This window comes from Larus michahellis, chromosome 21 (assembly GCF_964199755.1).
Source record: "Larus michahellis chromosome 21, bLarMic1.1, whole genome shotgun sequence".
NCBI lineage: Eukaryota > Metazoa > Chordata > Aves > Charadriiformes > Laridae > Larus > Larus michahellis.
Genome location: NC_133916.1, coordinates 7,458,237 through 7,478,389, shown reverse-complemented (window position 1 = coordinate 7,478,389; position 20,153 = coordinate 7,458,237). Strand labels below are relative to the sequence as shown.

The 20,153-nt window shown below is 46.4% G+C and overlaps 1 protein-coding gene across 2 annotated transcripts in view; it reads right to left on the bottom strand.

Annotated features, from left to right (window-relative positions):
• The window catches only part of MAGI3 (membrane associated guanylate kinase, WW and PDZ domain containing 3), a 68,626-nt gene extending 48,722 nt beyond the window's left edge, over positions 1 to 19,904 (bottom strand). For both annotated transcript variants that reach the window (XM_074564025.1, XM_074564024.1), the window contains exon 1: positions 19,503 to 19,904. In XM_074564025.1, the coding sequence (XP_074420126.1) occupies positions 19,503 to 19,824 (322 nt within the window). In that variant the 5' untranslated portion in view covers positions 19,825 to 19,904. The remainder of the gene's footprint in view (positions 1 to 19,502) is intronic.
• Between the last annotated feature and the right edge of the window lie 249 nt (positions 19,905 to 20,153).

The following is a 20,153-nucleotide window of genomic DNA, read 5'->3' as shown; positions in this document are numbered from 1 at the left end:
CAGCTGCATGAAAACATGTTTGAAGCCAGCCGTACCGCCAGAGCAGCTACTGTGGAATCTAAACGTTAATTCTGTATTTTGTAAACACATCTTTGATTTAGTAAATCCCCTCACACCCCTGTGCTAAACAGCGGTGTTCACAACTTACACACTTTCTCCAAATTTACTCTTCAAACTGTTATTACCTGTGATGAGTAACTGGTCAGAAAAACACGGATGGGCTATTTTGTTGGACAGCAGGGGCAAGAAGGGCACTGAAGGGGGTAAAAGGGAAGGATGACGGCATTCACAGACTAGCACACTCGTTTGTTTCTCTAATGAGAAACAAAACAAAGGCATTGCAGCAGGGAATTATTCCAGAGGGCAGACTGTTGTAACTGCAGCCGCAGCTCTAAATTATATAGCCAGAAGGTCATAACGATCTTTATCTTCCTCCTTTACACTCAGTCACCCACAGATACAACAATGGCAACACCATTCCAGTAACGGAGTTAACCTTACACTTGCAAAGTTAACTTTAAATGGCTGGACGGCATTTTTTTGTCCATTCCTGTGCTTTGCTGCTGTTGGCTAAACATCTTCACATAACAGCAGGTAAAAACTCCACACCACTAATAATTATGTTCCTGTATTGACAGTTCAAGTTCAGATATCCCTGCTGCGGCTCATGTCATTCAAACTTTGATGTACCCCATGCTTAGAAACCAGAAATGGTCTATTTTACCAATAAAGGGTTAAGGACTTCTAAGTCAGTTCAACTGACCTTGCTATGACTTACCCACAACAGTCAGCTCTTCAGCAATGCAGATGGTTGGCCTGATGTTGCCAGCGTTTTAAGCTCAGAAAATGCTTCTTTTTTAAAAAAAAAATTATTATTATTATTTCCCCATGCTGTGTTTACTGTTTTACATATGCCTCTGACTGCCAAGGAATTGTTAACTAATCACCATGGGATTCATTTTGTTAGTGCACAGCTGGGTACTTGGTCATGCAACATCTGCTTCTCAGCATTTCTGCTTTTTCTTATCTATCAGTAGTTTCTAAGAAAACAGTCTCCACGGAGTATGTCAGTCAGTATGTGGAAAAAGAAGCTGGTAAATGAGTGTGTTAACTAACAGCTATTAAAACATAAACCTTCAGATTAATAATGAACCCGTGTCTCTTACAGAATGGAAACCCCACCTAGAGTAGACCTGGAACAGGCAAGAGACATTCCGACTTCCTCATCGCAAGGCATTTATCAAAGACCCGCAATTTCCAAGGAGAACACAACGGGAATACCGCCCGCTCCCAGCGTCAGAGGTTCAGCAGGACCTGGTCCCCCAACCAGTGTCACGGCTCAGGGCAACCTGCTCCAAAGCCCAGCTCGCCGTCTCCCCGCGGGGACGAGCCCCCACCACAGCTCCGGCCTCGGGAGAGCAGCCTCACGCCCGGCTCGGCAGCAGAAGCTGCAGTTCGTGGAGTGCTCTGGTGGCCACTTCTCTGACCAAAGCTCCTCCTGATGGCTGACCGCGGGGTCAGAGAGTTGCCCACCTTACGGCCAAAGTCACTTAGTTCCCTTGGCTACCAGAACATGACACACAGTGCTCAGCACCTTTGAAAAGATGTATTTGCTGCCTCTCCTCTGCGCTTTTATCTACTAAACACTATCTAGACAAGCAAAAAAACCAAAAAGAGGAGTGTAAAATTTCTGAAGTTTTTACAAAATAATCTTTTAAGAAATGCTTCTGCAATTAAGTTTTCAGAACATCTGCATTTGAGAGACTGGCAGATTAAGAAAGGGCAAATAACCTATTCATTAAAACGACAAATCTGGTTTTCATAACCAGAACTTACCGAACATTAAACAAAACTCGCTCTTTCATTGCTACTGATGTGAACTTCTAAGCACAGACCACAGGTCAATTCTGCAGCAGGCTAAGCCCTAGCTGGCACGCGTTAGCAGCCGTTCGCCTATGGAGAGGTCATTCGGCATGGGGAGCTCAATAGCTGTATTTCCAATTATTTCTTGCTGCAGAACAGATGACTTCTGCTACTTTAAAACATGATATAAACTAGAACTAGTTGAAGCAGAGACGAAAAGTAAGGACAGCAACTTCACAGTGAGATAACTGCCGTTTTCATTTCTACTTGGTGCTTTCCATCATAAAAAAGAGTTTATGTAAGCCATGTACAACATACTTAACCTAAACAATCCGATTGTAGAAGGGGGCCATGGCAAATGGCACGTCTCACTTCACTCGTGGTCAGGCTCCTAACCACCTACCCTCCCTTCTCCAGGTACAATAAATGGCCACAAAACTGACATATTGGCAGTGAACAAGACTCAAAGTCTAAAGAACAGGGCAGAAAATACCTGCTCCCCAGCAGATGTCTACAACTGTGCAGATAACAACCTATTAGATTCAGTGATTAACTTTGACCAGTTGCTTTCGTTTAATTTTTGCCCCTGAAAGTTTGGCACAAGGTAGATATTGTAAGCAAAATAATAATATTTGTATAGGCTACAAGACAGAAAGGGTCACGCAGTTACAATAATAAAAGTTGCCCACTCGGAGCTCTTAGCTCTTGGACTGCGGAGCATTCGGCTCGGGAAGCGTGCCAGTCATCATCTTTGTGCAGCTGTCTCCGAAGGCTGGACTCATTTATATCTGCTTAAAGAGCTCACTAAATTCAAGACTGACACAGAAATGGAATTCTCGTAAGAAAGCACTTCAAATAAAAAGACAGCTTTGAAGGCAAAGCCAAATCTAATTTCTGTTCTCAATTCACAATCAATCGGAAGGCAGCTATGGGTGCACACCCCAACAGGAAAACCCAAACTGACAGCACGGTAGTTTTTTTCCTGTATTTATTGCATCATCCCCTTTTCTGTCATCCCTGTCAGACCATATAGGATCCGCAGTAATCTCTCTGAAACGCTTTACTAAGGCCAGAGCACGGCATTTCGCAGAGCAGATACTGCTGTTACCCACAGTAGATACTTCTTACTAAAATGCTTCCTTTGCCCTTGCTTCCAAGATACACGCACAAACCTGAAGGCAAGACTTTTAAAAGGTCACCTTTTTCGTTTGAATACATGTATACATGATACAGATAGATGACGGAAAACTACCCTGCACCTATTATGACAAGAATGACATCAAACAATTCTGACAGCAGGTACCTGTCCTAACCATCTCACAAAACTGTGCTTGGATCGCAATGAAGACCCTTCCTAATTTTACTCATCATATCGAGACAGACTGGGGTAGCAGTTACATAGCTAGCACTTGATTGTTACTAAACAAACCCATTTAAATTCCAAAATTCTCTGTTCGGCCCCCATCGGCAGCTCTATAGAAACGGCAAATACAAGAAACCAGACATCTTGCTGTTCCAATAAATAATGTGATGAAACAGAGAGATTAGTTTGTCTTTATCTGTCAGTTTAAATTCTTGTTAAGGGACTGACGGGGCTCTCCCGGCGGCGGTGTCAGCGCAGCCAGGTGACGCCAGGGCTGTGTGTCTCGGCGGGAGCACCCCGGTACCTGTGCGACCACAGCACCCCGGCACCGCGCCCCGAGAGCCATGGCAAAGGGGCAACGGCACAACGTGTCACCGTGAAAAAACAATGCACATCCCACACGCAGGCTAAGAATAAATTTCAAAGAGCAAAATTTCAAATATCCTCCAGTTCGAAAATTCATTTTGCAGTGTTTGCAGCAGCAGCGAGGTCCAGCTCAGTCTGCAGGCACCGCTCGGATCTCCTGCATGTCAATCAGACGCACACAGTTACTTCAAAAAGCAGATTTTATTTTTATCTCCACATATTTGTTAAATATAAGCAGCGCCTCACACTTTGCGTTTCAAACTTGTACTTCCAGGTAACAACGAACACTAAATCTTTCCGGATCACCGTGAGCAGCCTGAAGAACAGGCCCAGTTCTCACGTCCCAGTTTCAAATTCTTGAGATAAGATAGAAAGTTCTGTCAAAGAACTTTTTGTTTGTTTGTTTGTTTTTAAAACATGAGAGGTATTGTTTTTCTTTGCCATTTCCTTAATACCCAACATCTCTGCAATGACACACACCAGGAAGAGCAATGGGCCTCTTAAGAACATAGTTCAATTGTGGGGGGGGGAACAAAAAACCCCACGAAAACCAAACCAGACATATTTGCCAAGAGGCAATAAATAAGGATTTCAGAACAACAAGTTTTATGACCCCCGAAGGTGATTTAACAAAGCAGAAATCTATTTAAGTCCTTTTTCTCTTTGCTGCATCTCACCCGCTATAGGAAAAAACAATCCATAGAAAGAAGTTCCTCAGGTAAAAACCCTTTTACTGTTCCTGCAGCATGACACTTCACATTACGTATCAGAGTTTGATGCCTGAATGGAAGAATATTCTATTTTTAGTAGACTTTTAACTGAAAGAAAAAGCAGAGAACAGCTGGTAGATTCTGAATACTTTAGAACTTCCCTGTGGAAATACTACACGCACTCCTGGACAAATCCAGGCCCGTAAAAAGCTTGCCCAAAATCCATTTGGGGCCACCACCACCCCCGGAGGGACCACCGCGGCCTGAGGAAAATAATGCCATTTTAAGCAGTGCCTGGCACCAGAGTTTAAACAGTAGCCCATCCCCAAAGCAATTTTCACGTTTGTTCCACGTTCCTCCATCTCCAAAGACCAGGGAAAGCTGATGGCCTCCAGCCTCCTCACACCCACCTGTCCCGCCGTTTTTCTGTTATGGAATTTGTGCTCAAATCAGACTCTAGCATAGCCAAAGTTTATTAAATTTATGCAAATCACAGCACAGTAACGGTGTTCTCCAGTCTCCTGAGAGTTCCAATTCTCAGTATTTGGGATAAGGAACCATTTGAACAGCATAAATGCTTCCAATGCTTCTTTCAACAGCAACTGACAGTTCTGATGGCAGAGCTAATTATGGGAAAACAGCTTTAAGTTAAGAACTGCGCAAAGCACTTACCTATGCTTAGGTTTAAAAAAATGCGCTAACACTGTTTTAACAATACAAATACCTGTGATTTACAAATATTTGTAACTCCAGGTTGAAATCACAAATCGAATGTTCCACCGAAGCAGGGCAGACACTGGCACCGACAAGGGCTCCTGGACCCCAGGGGCAGACACCAAGCGCCACCCGAGCAGCGGCCATGAGGCATCGCACCCGCTCTCTGTCTGCCCAAAATCGGCCACGGGGCATCGCACCCGCTCTCTGTCTGCCCGAAACCCTTAAACTGCTCTCACCACCCGGGACCCGCCAGCCCCAGCATCGCCTGCACTCGCACAGCAGCTCAGTGGGGGACATTATTCCTTACACATCTGGATCACCTCACTCCTGTCCCACAACAGAGATGCTGCGGAGCAGGAGACAAGAGGTCACCGCACGCTCCTGCCTTCTGCAAGTTATTTACTAAGGTAGAAAGATTAATATGAAAGATTCATGCTAATAAGGCAGTTCACCTACCACCGCCAAGCAACGGCGAGGCATGCCCAGCGCGGCACCTCGGCACCGAGCAGGCAGATGTACCTTTTTCCCTGCCGTTACTCAATTCCGCAGTGACAAAGCAGCAGGAGATTCGGAGATTTACGCTCTACACCAAACCTCATTTTGAAGCCCTACACTTTACACGGGGGTTAGAAAAGCTGGCCCTGGCTAAGGAAGACCCACATATCCTGAAACATTTTGCAGAACAAAAAGATATAATACGCAGTACAGTGTAAACAACATTCAGTCCACTGCAATTATTTGCTATTTTGATGAACATTAAGCACCCTGCCCTAATGAATTCATTTAAGTACTCGCAGCATCTCCTAATGGGCATTAATTAAACTTTTCCAGCATCTCTACCTTCACCAGAGAAAAGTAATTACTCACTGCTGTCCTACAGAGAGGGAAATAAAATCCACAGGATTAGGTTTTTTTTATATTGAGTAAGTAGGGCAGAGAGGAAAGCCTGCAATTTAGAGACAAGTTGCTGTAGCTCGTAATTCCACAACAGGAGCAATACTTCAGGCCTTGCACTGAGTACAACAGTTTTCCTGCTGCCTGTAAATAACCCACAAAATAGGGTTTAATAATAGTGCACAGATCTGTCAAGGACGTAACTATTTGTCTTTTTCGAAATTCGTACGACGACATAGCATTAGCCAGTCAGCCGTTTCCTCAGCTGTTCTGTACAGTTTAACCACCAGCTGCACATACCCGTAACACTTCATACCTTCTCTATCGGTGAATACATTAAAAAAATAATTTTATTCATAAATATGGCATATTAATGCTTCCATAATAAGCCGTTTATAAAATATGTGCATGAGTGGTGTCTGAAGATGTCAGAGAGCTGGAATCACAGGCAACAATTTTTATTTATTCATACAAACCTATTTTATACAATAGGGACCAACCCTCAATATGAAACAAAACCACAGCAATTTTGTCTTCAAACTTATGTCATTAGCATTTTTGTCATATAGCAAACACTGCGTTCAAGTTCACATTACAAGCACTATCTCCCAAGGAAACACCGACAGCTTGAAGCAAAGCCAAGGCAATAAATATTTCAAAATGTTGCTCAGCAATGGAATACCAGGTTCGATCACTTATTGGCACTTCCACTCGACGGCACCCACCGTACTAGGCAGTTTTCACAAACAAGTTCTCCCTGCACCAAAGCATTTACAATCTAATCTCTCTGCAAAGAAGATTAGTGAAATTACTGAGCGATAACAGTTTCGGCAACGGAGGTAAAAATACTTCCCTGGCACTTTTAGTCAGCTGATTTCTGAGGAATTCTTTAGACCAATAAAGGACGAAACGAGCCATTAACATCATTCCCTGGGATTAATGCAGGGCTCTGCCTCTCTCTTACATAACAGGATTCCGACATTGCCCCCAAGTACATGCATTAGGAGGAAATCATTTCTACAAACCTAGAACTTTAGGGCTTAGTTATTTCCTGATAGTTCCGTGGGTTTAGAGAAAATAAACTGGATGTTAATCCTCTTGCATTTAATGAGTAGTACCAGCAAACTCTGCTTCTGTCTACTGCAAGAAGGTCACGGTAAACTTGGCATATAACCAAAGCAAAGTTGCGTATCCTGGCAATGAAATCTTAGAGAGAGGGGGAAGGCTTACGCAGTTTGGGGTTTGGGTGCTCTTGCTGTTGTCTATTTGAGCAAAAAATGTGTCAAAATGATTTAATAATCTGCCTGTGTCCTTCGCTTTTTTCATACAAACCACTTTGTGCAGGAGGGAAATACTTAATCAGCATGTTGACTTACACCGAGTTCAAGTTATTTGTTGATGCTTATATGCTTTGTTTTTAATAATGTCAGGAAAAGAAGAAAAAACCTACATATATGCGTCTCCGTGTTCAGCTGCAGGATAACACCGGTAGGCCACCAGCTGTGCAAACACAAGAAACGTGCCAAACAGAATAAACGGCCCTCATTTCTACTTCAGCTATGCTTTTTGTTGGGATCTTCCAAAAAGCCTTGCAGAGAAAAGGAAAACTCACACCAAGACAGGCACTTCTGCTTTTTGTTTTGATTTGGTTTTGAGAGAGTGATTTTCCCACCCAGACTCACTATTTTACACCGGACGCCGCTCCCCACCTACGTGCTGCTTTTTTCACAATCCAAAAGACACGACCAAGACACCGCACACGCTGCTTTTTCCTGAAGACTGGCTACAACTACAGCAACTATTTAACAGATACAACACTTTTTAAAGAGGCTTTCTTTACCAAATTAGACACAAACCACCTAGCTGTCTAAGATTACATACGCTTCATTTAGTTTTCTTTAACTTTGTTACAAACATCACACAAAAGCACAAAGTTGCATATCAGTTGCTTTGTCCATTTCTTTGAGTTAAGAAAGAGACATCTGCAGATACTCTTAAAACCTGCTCAACTGCAGATCCAAATACCTGAGGCCACATTTGAATTTCTTTCTGGGAACCTTTTTAGTGGGTCACCAGAGGCTGCACGGCGCCCAGACCCCGGCAGCAGCGGGTCTCAGCCTGCAGCTGCTGAAGACTGAGATGCCCTGACGGACCCCCACTGCGCTCACAAAACATTTAAGAAAAGCAGACAGATTAAAAATGGGCTTAACTTCGCCACACGAGACTTGGTGACACTGGAAAATTCAGACAAACGAGTTGAAAGTTACTGCAAAAAACGCTTTCTATGCTAACATTATTTCCACCAACAATTTAATTTGATAAACTACATCCCTGTATCAAACAGTAATTAAGCAGCCACTTCAGATGGAATGTTTTCTCTCATCTGCTCTTTCATCGACATGAAAGGAGATGTTTTTTAAACGTGCTTCTTCTAGCTAAGCACGGGACTGGCACATGTGCCACTGCGCAGCACTCCCGCCACGCTGGGGGACCTGCCGAGGGGGCTCCCCGCCGGTGCCCCATGCCGGCACCATGCCAGACCCCACAGGCACAGACCCCGACACCGTCGCACCGCAGCACAGCCCTGTGGAAGCTCCATGCTCCTGCCCGCCCAGCCACAAGCTGAGAAAGAGCACGCTGGGAGCCCAGCGCCTTCTCCCAGCCGCAGGGAAGGGGGGCCAAGAATATGGCCCGATGCCATGGTCGGAGGGGGCTCCTGGAGGCAAAGCCCCAAGGCCGGTCCCTTCCCCATTCCCCGTACCAGCACGCCCCACTTTGCTCACAGAGCACACAAAAGCAGATGAACCCTTTCCAAGGGCAAACAGATGGGTCCTGGCACAATGGTCCCCAAATCGCAGGGTACATCCTCGCTGCATGCTAAAGCAGTCCTTAATAGCAGAGATACAATTTGAATCCGAAAACGTAATAGCGAACATTGAATTGCTCTCAAAATACAACTGCGAAACAATCCTAGTCCAAGGGAAACTAATTTCTCCCTAAATGTTTTATCAAAAAAACCTCTTGCAAAGGCACCAGGGGCATTTCAGTAGAAACTCAGCACTAAATGCACTCCTTTATATTCTCTGCATTCAAAGCCTGATATACAGGCTAAACCACCAACTATCGAGGGCTGTTTTCCAGAGCAATTTCTGTCAGATGATGGCACAGATCTCCCAACTTGTATTTTTAAGATTCAAAATGGCCTTTGGTGTTCTTCATAGCTCAGAGAAACTGGCCCATGATGTGTACCTCAAACTGCATTTGATTACCAGAAGGTATCCAGTATAACACTGGAATACCAGTGTTATTTTTATTTCTAAGACATGAGATCTTTATTCTTATTTGCACTACAAAGAAGTGAAACATCTAACAGTCAGGTCTAAAAATGCATGTGGGTTTTTAGTGGGGTGGGTAAGGAAGGGAGTTTGGTTTTTCTTTTAGATGACTACAATGTTTAGTCTATGATGCACCTCGAGTTAAAACTTCTGAAAGTGTTTTTATGTAAACCCATAATGGTCTGCAGACAGCTACTGAAGGTGGCTAATCTGCAAGCCAAGAATCCAAGACAGAGTAAACATCACCCCGATTCACACCTCCAGGTGCCTGAAGGATTGCTTTCCAGAAAAGTGCTTTCTTTAAAACAAATACCTATTATTTACAATTCTTTATTTCCTGTCGTTAATAAGCTTCACACATGCACCCTGGAAGCACCCAGGTGGTGTCTCACACCCGCAGTTCCCTTCCTGGTCGCAGCTCTTGTGGCGGCCCTCGGTCAGCCATGCCGTGCCATGGCAGCGCCCCGCAGCACCAGGCGCCGGCGCAGTCGGATGGCCCTGCCTGGCAGGACAGTCGAGTAGCACACCTGAACAGCCAGGAGGCACGTTAGAGCCGAGAAGTGACCAACACACCCTGCAAAGCAAACATTTCAGGCTGCACTGGGCTGGGGTTTGCCGAACAGGCCACCTGCCGGGGCTGCAGCTCCCCACGCCAGCCACGAGAGCCCAGCGGCCGCCAGGCCCCAGCGCTGCGACGGGGAGGCTCTTCCCGAGGCTCCATCTTCTCCTCATGCCCCACCTCAGTCAAACGCTCTTCTGTCCCAAATAGATATACTGGTAGATATATACATTTACAGTCCGATGGAAGGATTGCCATGTGCCCACCTCACCCGAGAAGCCCAGGTGACATCCATCAGGATATGAACATTCAGGGCTGTGGGCGTTTCTGGGCAGCTTTGATGGAAATTCCTACAGTCCCCCGAGGATGTGGACGCACTCAGAGGGGACACGCTCCCACCTCTGCCAGGTGCACCTGGAGGGGACGACGGACACCTCGGCAGGGGTGGCCAGGGGTGCAGGGCCTCCACTGGCTTCTCGGCTCCCACTCAGCTGACAAAAAGATAAAGTTTTAAATAACATCCAGCACATGAAGGAAGCATTCCCATGTCTTCAGTTCGAAGGTATACAGGTACCCAATTAGAAAAATCCTGAACATCTGTGCCTTTCCACACACAGTTATTAATTAGCATGTAAAAGTCACTAGAAGAGTAAGTGTTACAAGGCAAAATTACCAACCCTGTGAGAGAAGCAGCAACAAATTCCCAATCCTGCTCTTTTGTGCTGTTATTGCACATTCCTATCCCTTGTACTTATTTCCTTTTCATTGTAATTCCACCTTTCTCTGTTTCATCGCACAGGAGTTCTTCCAGGCTGGCATCCTCCTCCTCCGCATCTCCTCTGCTTCTGTCTCTGAGACAAGGTGAGCAGCCATTCCCAAAGCGCTCCAGATGTTAGTGCAGATGTCAGCAGCTCTGGATTGTTGCAGATTGCAGCTTACTCCTTCCACATGGCAGAGACACAGCAATGCCACCGGCTTCTCCAAACACCCTGTGCCAGAGAGGGCCCGGGTGGCCCCAGCCTCACCAGACACCCCCGTCCCCGTACAAGTGCAATGCAACTGTCCTTGGGTTCGGTTCTCCTGTTAGGGCAATACTAGTCTGGATACGTAAAAATGTATTTTCTCTATTTCCAAATGCAGCATATTTAAGAAGAGACAACTTTAGTAACAGATTAATTCACACAATCACATTAACCTTGTTGACTGCCTTTACCACCTTTTTGAAAGAATACTTCATTACCATGCAGATGTAAATAATGCATTTCTAGACACCAAAAAACAGAGGGCTTCTGATGTTTATATCTCATCCACAATCCATATTCATAAGACACCAGCTGTTAGTCTGATTGTATTTATTACCAAAAGTCAGTAATGAAACGGCACTGAAGCAGAACACAGTAAGAATCAATATTCAAGCGTACCATGATCTGATAGAGCTAGAATTCAAGCTTTACATTTTTTATACAGGCAACTGAAGAGACGTGGCAATCCAGAGCTTAAAGGAATTAAATTATTTCCTTGACATATGAGTAAAAAGTTACAACACATCAAGCTACACAAGCTAGACTATTGTTCAGCAGGTGAAGAGTGACACAGGATGGATAGTAAACACACTAGTGATTTTCAGTTTGAAGATGTTACGTTCGATGGAGAGCAACCAACACGAAAAATTATAGGCTTGAGAAACACACATATTGAGAAGTAGCTTTAAGCAAGCATTTTTAAAGGTATCTATGAAAACATGCTTTAAAAGCTCGCTGTCAGAGAAAGCCCAGAATTATGTCTAACAACCTTGGTGTGCTTTGCAAATGAAATTACACTTCCACATAAGATCACTACTTTAACATGTTGCCTTTGCATATAGCCAAAAAAGCACAGTGACATAAGCTTGAACAAAAGACTGCTATAATTGTATTTCATATTGAAAGCTACACCTAAACTAATCACAGAACACGGCTATGAGCAACCACCCATATTTACATCTCAACAGTGCTGAGGGACAGCTTGTACGCAGGTTTTATCAGCCAGTATGGAAAAATTCACATAAACGCCAGTGCCCCTTGACTTGCTGCCCCCACCGTGGCGATCCCCTTTCTCCATCAGTGCCTCGATGGTCTCCTTGATTCCACACTGACAAACACCCTTCCGAGGATACTCCCCTTTCACCAAAGTGTGTGCTCTTGCTTTTAAAACTGATTAGCTTGGCAGCCAGCCCATCGTATTCAGCTACTGCTGGTACCTCACCCAGGAGCCGCTCCCGTTCCCACTGTGACCCGCTAAGGGCCCGAAAAAGATTAATTAACACAGATTCAAATACCTATTAGCAACTGAGAAGATGAATTACTTAGGATTCTGGTTTCAATGACAGTGTAGCAGATCAATACAAATTTGCAATCTTCCTACTGCATCTTCCTCTTGCCTTCTGTTCAGCAGAACTAAATAGGGAATTTACTCTCAAATACAAAGAGCTCGTAATCTAGTACTCTCAGGCATACCATTGCTTTGAAGAAGAAAATTGTTCCCATTCAGGGAACAAGATGAGATTTAACTAACAGCCCATGAATACGACAAGATATTTCTTAAAAGGAAGCATCATGAATTAAAAACAAGAACGAGAATAATGAATTCATAGACCTTAAGACAGAGCAACAATCAAAACTAGAGTGATTTTTTCAGCTGTCAGTTTGAATGCACCATCCTTGTCATATTTTAAGATTCTTTTAAGAATTATCAGCTGAAAAATATCTTGAAGCAGATGTTTCAATAATAAAGAGGCATGGTGAATAGCAGGTTACACAAGCACAGCTTGTTTACTTCAGGAATTTTCTAAAAAAAACAGTTTAGTTTTAAAGCATCTTTGTTATATAAAAGCAAAATTAAAATGCTTTAAAAAAATTAAGGAAGTTGGGTCTTCTGAGAGCGACAAAACCCAGCCATTTTCTACAACTGATTAACATTACATTAAAGCCAGACAAGAATTCAAGAGCAATACCTGGACGAAAATTATGAAGGTGAAATCTGCTGTTGAAATCATGCCTTCTAATAAAGGTTCACATTTATTTCGTTTTTGGCTTCATTCAGAGAGAAGAGAATGCCTCCTGCCATTGCACAGAAGCAAAATCAGAGTTTCAAGGATTTTAAACAAGTTGTATGCTGGCAGGTAAAGCTAAGCTTTTTTTCTTTTTTAATAGAAAAGCAACATAAACATATACGCAAGAATTTCAATCAAAACTGTCTACCTGAGTGACAAAACTTCCTTCCAGGAATAACTGGGATACAAGCGCTTGATGGCTCAGTCCTAGTGAAAGCTCATTCCCCTAAAGCAGGGGAGAGGGAGGAGGTGGGTTTGGAGAACACTGACTGCGCCACTCGCTCTGCCACCAGCCCCAGGTAAATGCCAGCCTCTCTCTGCGCTATTCTACCAGGCCTCTCCTGAGACACAGCAACGAACGGTACAGGGAAGAGAATGGCTCTCCTGAAGGGAACAAAAAAGTACAAATTAAAACCATGGTGTTAAGCAGCACAGTAGCAAAAGCCACATGAGGCCTCGTTATCATTTGCAACTAACACACCAAGAAAGAACAGAATAATTAGAGTGCATTTATGGTGAAATCATTAACACAGTACTCATCGCAGTAAAATTTAAACAAAGGAGTATGTGAAAAGGAAAGGCAGTATGTTCTATGCCAAGAATAATATGTTTATATAAAGACAAATATGAGAAACAAGATTATAAATTACACACACGTACTAATACCCATCCCTTGGCAAGTGCTCGAGAGTCCTCTGCATCTACACACCCGAGACGCAAGCTAATAGCATTCTGTGCGAGGTGGCGCTCAGACTGCTGTAGGACACACCACTGCTACTGCCGAGGCTTTAGAGAAATAGCAGCCTCCAGCAGAAAGCATTTCTTATTCAGTTTTCTTGTTCAGGACCGCACATCTGTCTTCTGACCATTTTCATGAAAGTGGGATATCCTGCACATTCATTATAGCAACACTGTACGCTCTGGGCTTTCCTTAGTGCGGTAAAATGAACCAACCTCTCCCTCTTTTGTATCAAAACAGAGCAGCTCCCCACGCACTCTCAGGCCGGGAGGGCCACGTTCCAGGCCAGCATCCAGCAGCCCCCACCTAAGGCGCATCAGGGACTGAAGGATCCGAGCCGGCTGCCTCGACTCCTCCGACGAGCAGAGTAACACATTAGTCTGTTTAATCACCCGTCTGGCCTACTGCCAGCTTCCAGAGAAACACAGAATTAGGGTAATGCCTTTCCTCAGAGAGGCAAAATTATCCTAGTGTGTACTCTGATCTCTGTTTTACCACGGCACATTTAGAATTCATCTGATTTTGTGAAAACAGCCTCGGAGTGTGGCGTGCCCTCCTCTCTGCCTTAATTGCCAAACATGCAAATGTTTACCCCCACACAGAGGCTTTGTACCTACCTCAAGCACAAGAGAAAATGTAAATCAATCTTATATACTCAGCTTTGAGTATTATGTCTCAAGTGCTGAATCCTGATCTGAGTCACTGTATTTGTCATCACCATTTTCATTCATTCTGCTTCAGAGAAGGGACCCCCCTGCACAAGCCGACTTTAAACACTTCCATTAACTCCCGTCGGTAGCGGAGGCATTAGGGACTGATCACCACGCAGTCTTACAGTCACCCGAGAAAATGCATCCAGCAGTAAGCTGTCTTCTTGTAAGCTTGCACTACGTTTTCATCAGGAGAGCATTTTGGTAAGATAAGGCCTTGCAGGCTTCAAGATCCTCAAGTCCCAAGAGCATTACGTGATTTAGTGACAGCTACTGACTTGAAAAAAGCCAGTTGGGTACTGAGAACTTGAGTACTACATCCACCAGTCAATCACCTCATTCTCTGTACTAATGCTTCCTAATTCAAATACAGCAATGGATGTGACGCAGTTAAAGATGTCACCTCGAAAGGCTGCAGACTGTGGGTGAGCGCACACAAAGCATGCATAAGCTTTGCACTGGGACATACTGTATGTGCTGCAAACTGCATAAGGACTGAAAAAATAAAGACTCTGCGAGTTGTGAGAACGTGAGTTGCGAAGTCTCCACATGCCCCAGCTGGAAGATAAAACATCAAAGCACAATCTGACACCTTACTGCAGGCCAGGCAACCCAAGCTGGAGATAACGAACAGATGCCGCAGTCAGAGGAAGAGCTCCAGCCACGACTGGGAAAGTCAGCTACGAAACAAATACGTAGGAAATCAAGGTTCAATAGTGTCAGAAGCAGTGAGACTATTTAAAATATTTAGTCTGAAGGAAACTTTTCATCATTTTAAATCTTGCTCCATTTTTTCATAAAAGATCAGTTTCGATGCAACGGAGCCAACATGCATTCTCTCAGTAATCAAGGGATAAAAGTATGCACTCTGGAAGCATTTCTCAAGTGGAAGAGCACAAGACTCTGCCCATTTCTTCCCAGATGCTAGTTATAGTGGCCATGAAACCATAATAATTGCCACAGAGTAGCTGTATTCATTAAAGCTCCTTAGTTTGGAAGGAAAACACATTCCTTCCTATGTAGTATCTGGCAACTCAGGCTGCAGAAAGAGAACTTGCAGATAATCAGTAATTTTTCTTACTTTAAGTCGGCAACCTAGTTTTGCTGTATTTTGGCTACCATGCTGCTATGAAGAAAGCAAGCATTCAAAGTTACACTGATGAGTATTTCAGCAATCAGGCTCGCCTGCACATACAAACATCTTTCTGGCTAAATCTGAATGCCGCATGCAACTAGCGGGCACCTTTACGGGATGAACTTAGCACTCAAAGTCAATGAATTTGACTAAAGCAAAATGCTTTAGTTTTTCTTAACGGAAATAAAAGAACCTGCAGCAGTGCCAGCTAGTTACAAGGCTAATGTACTAATCCGAGTAACGCTGGGCAGGGAAGGTCCTCGACCCACACGGCAGCCATCGTTTGGATGCATGTAAGCAGGCGATTAGCTTGAAACCAGCACTTGCCAAGCGTGGCTAAAATACAAGTGTAGTCATTATGATGAGCCGGCCTACGTTAGCACGCGTGCACATCCATACAAATATCACATTGCACAAAACCCCTTATTCCTCTGTACTGTCATCTTCCTCACCCAATCAACGTGATGATGAATCATACAAAAATAGAGCTTTGGTTATAATCTCAAACATAAACTAGAATGAAGGGATATCTAACCTTTATTTAGATAACTGAGATGTCAGCATCAGTCCAGGTGTGCTGGCAGAGAGCTCGAGACCAGCCCTCTGCAGACTTTGCTCTGTCAACCCCTATCGGTACCAGCATGGAAGATGTTCCTGGTGGGCTGCACGCAGCCGAGCCAGACCTCGGCTGTGGCACCGACGACTCTTGTCCCCAGCCTGTGCCACACTGGTCCTGGTCTCCCTCCTCAGAAAGTAAGGGCAGAGCAAGAAAGGGAAGGACAAATTTCTTCATCAACAAAATGGTCCATCATTTCTGATGTGCAGTTAACAGATGGCATTCAAATTAACATTCATGTCTTTCAAGTGTCTTATCAAACAAGACTAAACAGCATCTTGAAATTTCCATTTTAAATTTTCTATGAGCTTGCTGGAAGTATCACAGACAGATTTTACTGCTGTCAACTAAAGCTGTTGCTGCCTTTAATGAAGGACTACACCACTACTCGAAACAAAGCACTCCAATCCCCCAATATGCTTTGAAGGCCACTGGGACACCTGCGCAGACCCCACCAGGAAGACGGAGCCAGCTCTTAAACACCAAAGCTACCCTTCTCAAATGTGGAGGCAGACCATGAGCATCAAGGCCTCATACACACCCTAAAATTCAGAGACAAGACAACAAATTCCTCGCTGTTGTGGTAGAGACCCCTGGAGGTGGATCCCTCAGACTTCTGTCCCAATACCACTGGAATCCAAGGAGCCATCGGGCAGGCAGAGGCCTGCTGGCAGAGGCACTCCATGCCTTTCAACATGACCGTTCGTTTGAGAGACAGCAATTTTGACTGGAGAAAAACATGGAAAATGGGACCTTAAAAGCAGTAATGCCATTAAGGGTCTCTGGGAATTGAGACATACTGTGAGCGCACCACAGACCACCAGCTCCCCATCCCTCGCTCCCTTCACCACCACCACCCGCCCATCCCCAGCATCTTCCCAGCTGCCTTCAGAAGGTCGGAAACTCTGGATCCCTCGGGAACACAAGGGCTGGAAGGGAGGCCAAATACAAAGTCACGGGTCTTCACAGAGGACACCTTGTCAACAACTTTCCTAATTACATATACCCTAACTGGAATACCGCCACTGAGCATTACTGTGGCAATCTTGCAAAAAAAAAAAACCAAAAAAAAACCAAAAAAAACCCCAAACCAGTATGCTTTAAAATACTGTATTTAAGGACATCAACAAAGAAAGTTACTGCAAAAATCATCTGATGTGGTAAATACGCTTGCAATATGTTCCAGTACGGGAAAAATTGCTGGATCTGAAGCTTCATTTTGATTTGTTCTGAAAGTTATATAAAGTCAGCATAAAAATGCTAGTTCTCTTTTTACAACTCAACCTAGCGTTCCATTTACAAGCTCTGGATGACTATGCTAAACAGCACAGGTCTTTGCAAGACTCCAGCAGTAGTTCCCTTCTGTTGAGAAAACTGTTCCTGTATTTTAACCAGTGACTAAACCCACAGGAGAATTCTGCTCTTATCTTTTGGCAGCTACGCTGCCACACAACGCTTGCTTAGTGAGAGCCTTATTCACAGTCTGTCGATACCCTGCTGAAAGTCTATTTGAAAATCCACTACACCAAAATACTTGGATTTCATTAAACCAACCGGTGAACCTTTGAAAACTAACAAACAGACTTGCTTCTAAAAAAGCAATTCACTCTCCTCATCAACGGTATTTATTCACATGTCAAATAGTTTAATTCTTCACTACAGTTTTAACCCACTTGCTGGAATCAGAAGTCAGTCCTGTTGATCTCCTGGACCCTTTTCCCATTGGCACCGTGTTCCCCACCTCTGACCCCTTCCACACCACTGATGATTTAAGCAACAGGCAACACACTGCTGGTGGTACTTCATATTTGGAACTCCTGATGAACATCATCTGGCGTTGGCCATTTTCTACTATTCATTGTATCAATTTCTTCTAAACCTTTTCTGCCAGTTTTAACTTGACAGTTTGAGACGTCTCTCTGTTATGGAAAGTCCCAGTACAGGAATACCTCTATTTCCCCCTATAGTAAACAGAAGAAATTCCTCTGATCTTCTAACTATAGTTTCATCTTCTACAAGCTTTCTCTTTAAGAGAGATTTATTATTATTTTCTATCTTAAACAATTTGTTTCTCAATTTTTTTTAATCCTCTTATTTTACATTTAACTTGCAGCTGTTCGTTTTTCTATTTTCTTCATTCAGATGAGATTTCCAATTTTGGAAATAAAGACAAATCTTTCAAAGCCTACCAGGCTTCTGTAGGTGCTTTTAAGGTGTGGGTTTGTTTGTGTTTTGCTTTTTAATTTGTTTAACGGGTGATATGCATCAGGACCAACTGCAGTGTCTCTATACAGAAAATGACTTTTCATTAGTGGTCAAATGAGGAAAGTCTGATTTAAAATATGTATTACCTAAAGTCAAACAGCAACCCAGCAGTTATGACAGTAGTACAGGACAGGTGTTAAACAAAGAAGCTGTATAAGAGATATTACAGACTTCAGTCACAGAAATACTGATTTCAGTTTGGATTCAGAGAGAAATGGTTTACCAGAAGCAGTTTCTTTCTAAGGCATTGCGCTCACACCTGGATTGTCTGACCAGGAAAGCGGTAAATCTGAAGCTCGTTACGTGGTGAATCATTAGCTCATGTGACTGCAGGTACCACTATTCTGCATTAACTTGACATTTGACAGGCATGTTGATAAACCACAATGATCTGATATCATTAGTTAACTAAAGTGTACTCAAAATTAATCCAAATCTATGGAAAAAGAAAAGGCAGAGTTTGTTTCCGGCGGATGGCAAGTCAGACACGGCGGCAGGTAGCGGTGTCTCAGCGGCCAGCCCTGCTCCCACCTGCACCCGGCTTCGAGCGATCACACAAACACCCCGAAAACCCTCAAGCGGGGCTTCCCCGAGCCGCGCACCGCGGGCAGCCGCTGCCGCGTGCGAAGGGCGGCGGGCAGGGACCCTCCGGGAGCGACGGAGCCTCCGAACCCCCCGCTCGGCCGCCCCCGCCCCGCCGAGCCCCGCACGGGGGTCGCGTCTACGGGATACCGGAGCAAGGCGGCCCCCTCACCCCGAGGCCGGAGCCGCCACAGGGCGGAGGCCGAGGCAGAGCGGGCGGCGGCGGCCGGGGACCGGGCCCGCGCCCCGCCGGGACAGCGGCGCCCCCGGGCACCGGTGGCGGGACCGCGCCGGGCCCCGCGGAGGCCAGCGCGCTGCCGAGGCCGGCGGCCCCCGACGGGCCGGGGTAGAGAGCGCCGCCCGCCGCCACCACCCCCCCCGCCCCGCCCGGCGGCGGCGCCCTCCCGCAGCCGAGGAAACTTTCCGGGCCCGGCACCCGCCCCCCGCCGCCCGCCGCGGCCCTCCCGCCGCCCCGCAGGGCGCCGGCGCGGCTGGGCCTAGCCGCGGCCGGCGGGGCGGGCCGCGGGTCCGGCGCGGCCTGCGGCGGCCGAGCTCACCTGGGCGCACGGTCTTGAGGCGCACGGGCTCCCTGAAGTGCCGGACGACGGCCAGCGTGTCGCGGTGCGTGAGGCCGCTGACGGGGGTGCCGTTCACCTCCAGCAGCACGTCGCCCGGCGCCGGCGCCTTGCCCGAGAGCAGCGCGGGGCCCGGCGCGCCCTCGCCGCCCGGCGGCAGGCGGCCCGCCAGGTAGGGGAACTCGCCGCGCTCGGCGCCGCCGCGCAGGAGGTCGGGGTCGGGGCCCGCCGGGCCGCCCCAGGACACCACGCACTCCTGCACCTTGCTCAGCCAGTGCCGCTTCTTCCGCAGCGTCTTGGACATGCCGCCCCTCGGGGCGCCGCTGCCCGCCCCGCGCCGCCGCTCCCTCCCCGGCCGCGGCTGCCGCCCGACTGCCGCCCCGCCGCGGCGGCGCCCCGCCCGCCCCGCCGCGCCCCGCCCCGCCGCGCGCGCCCCCGCCGCCCGGACACGCCCCCGCCGCCCGGACACGCCCCCGCCGCGCGCCCCCGCGCCCCGGACACGCCCCCGCCCCGGCCGCCGGCCCCCCGGGGCGGGGCTTCAGCCGTCACGGGCAGCGCGGCCGCCGCGACGGGCATCGCCCGCCCCCGGCCCTGCTGGGCGCCTCGGCCGGGAGCAGCCTCTCAGCCGGGGCC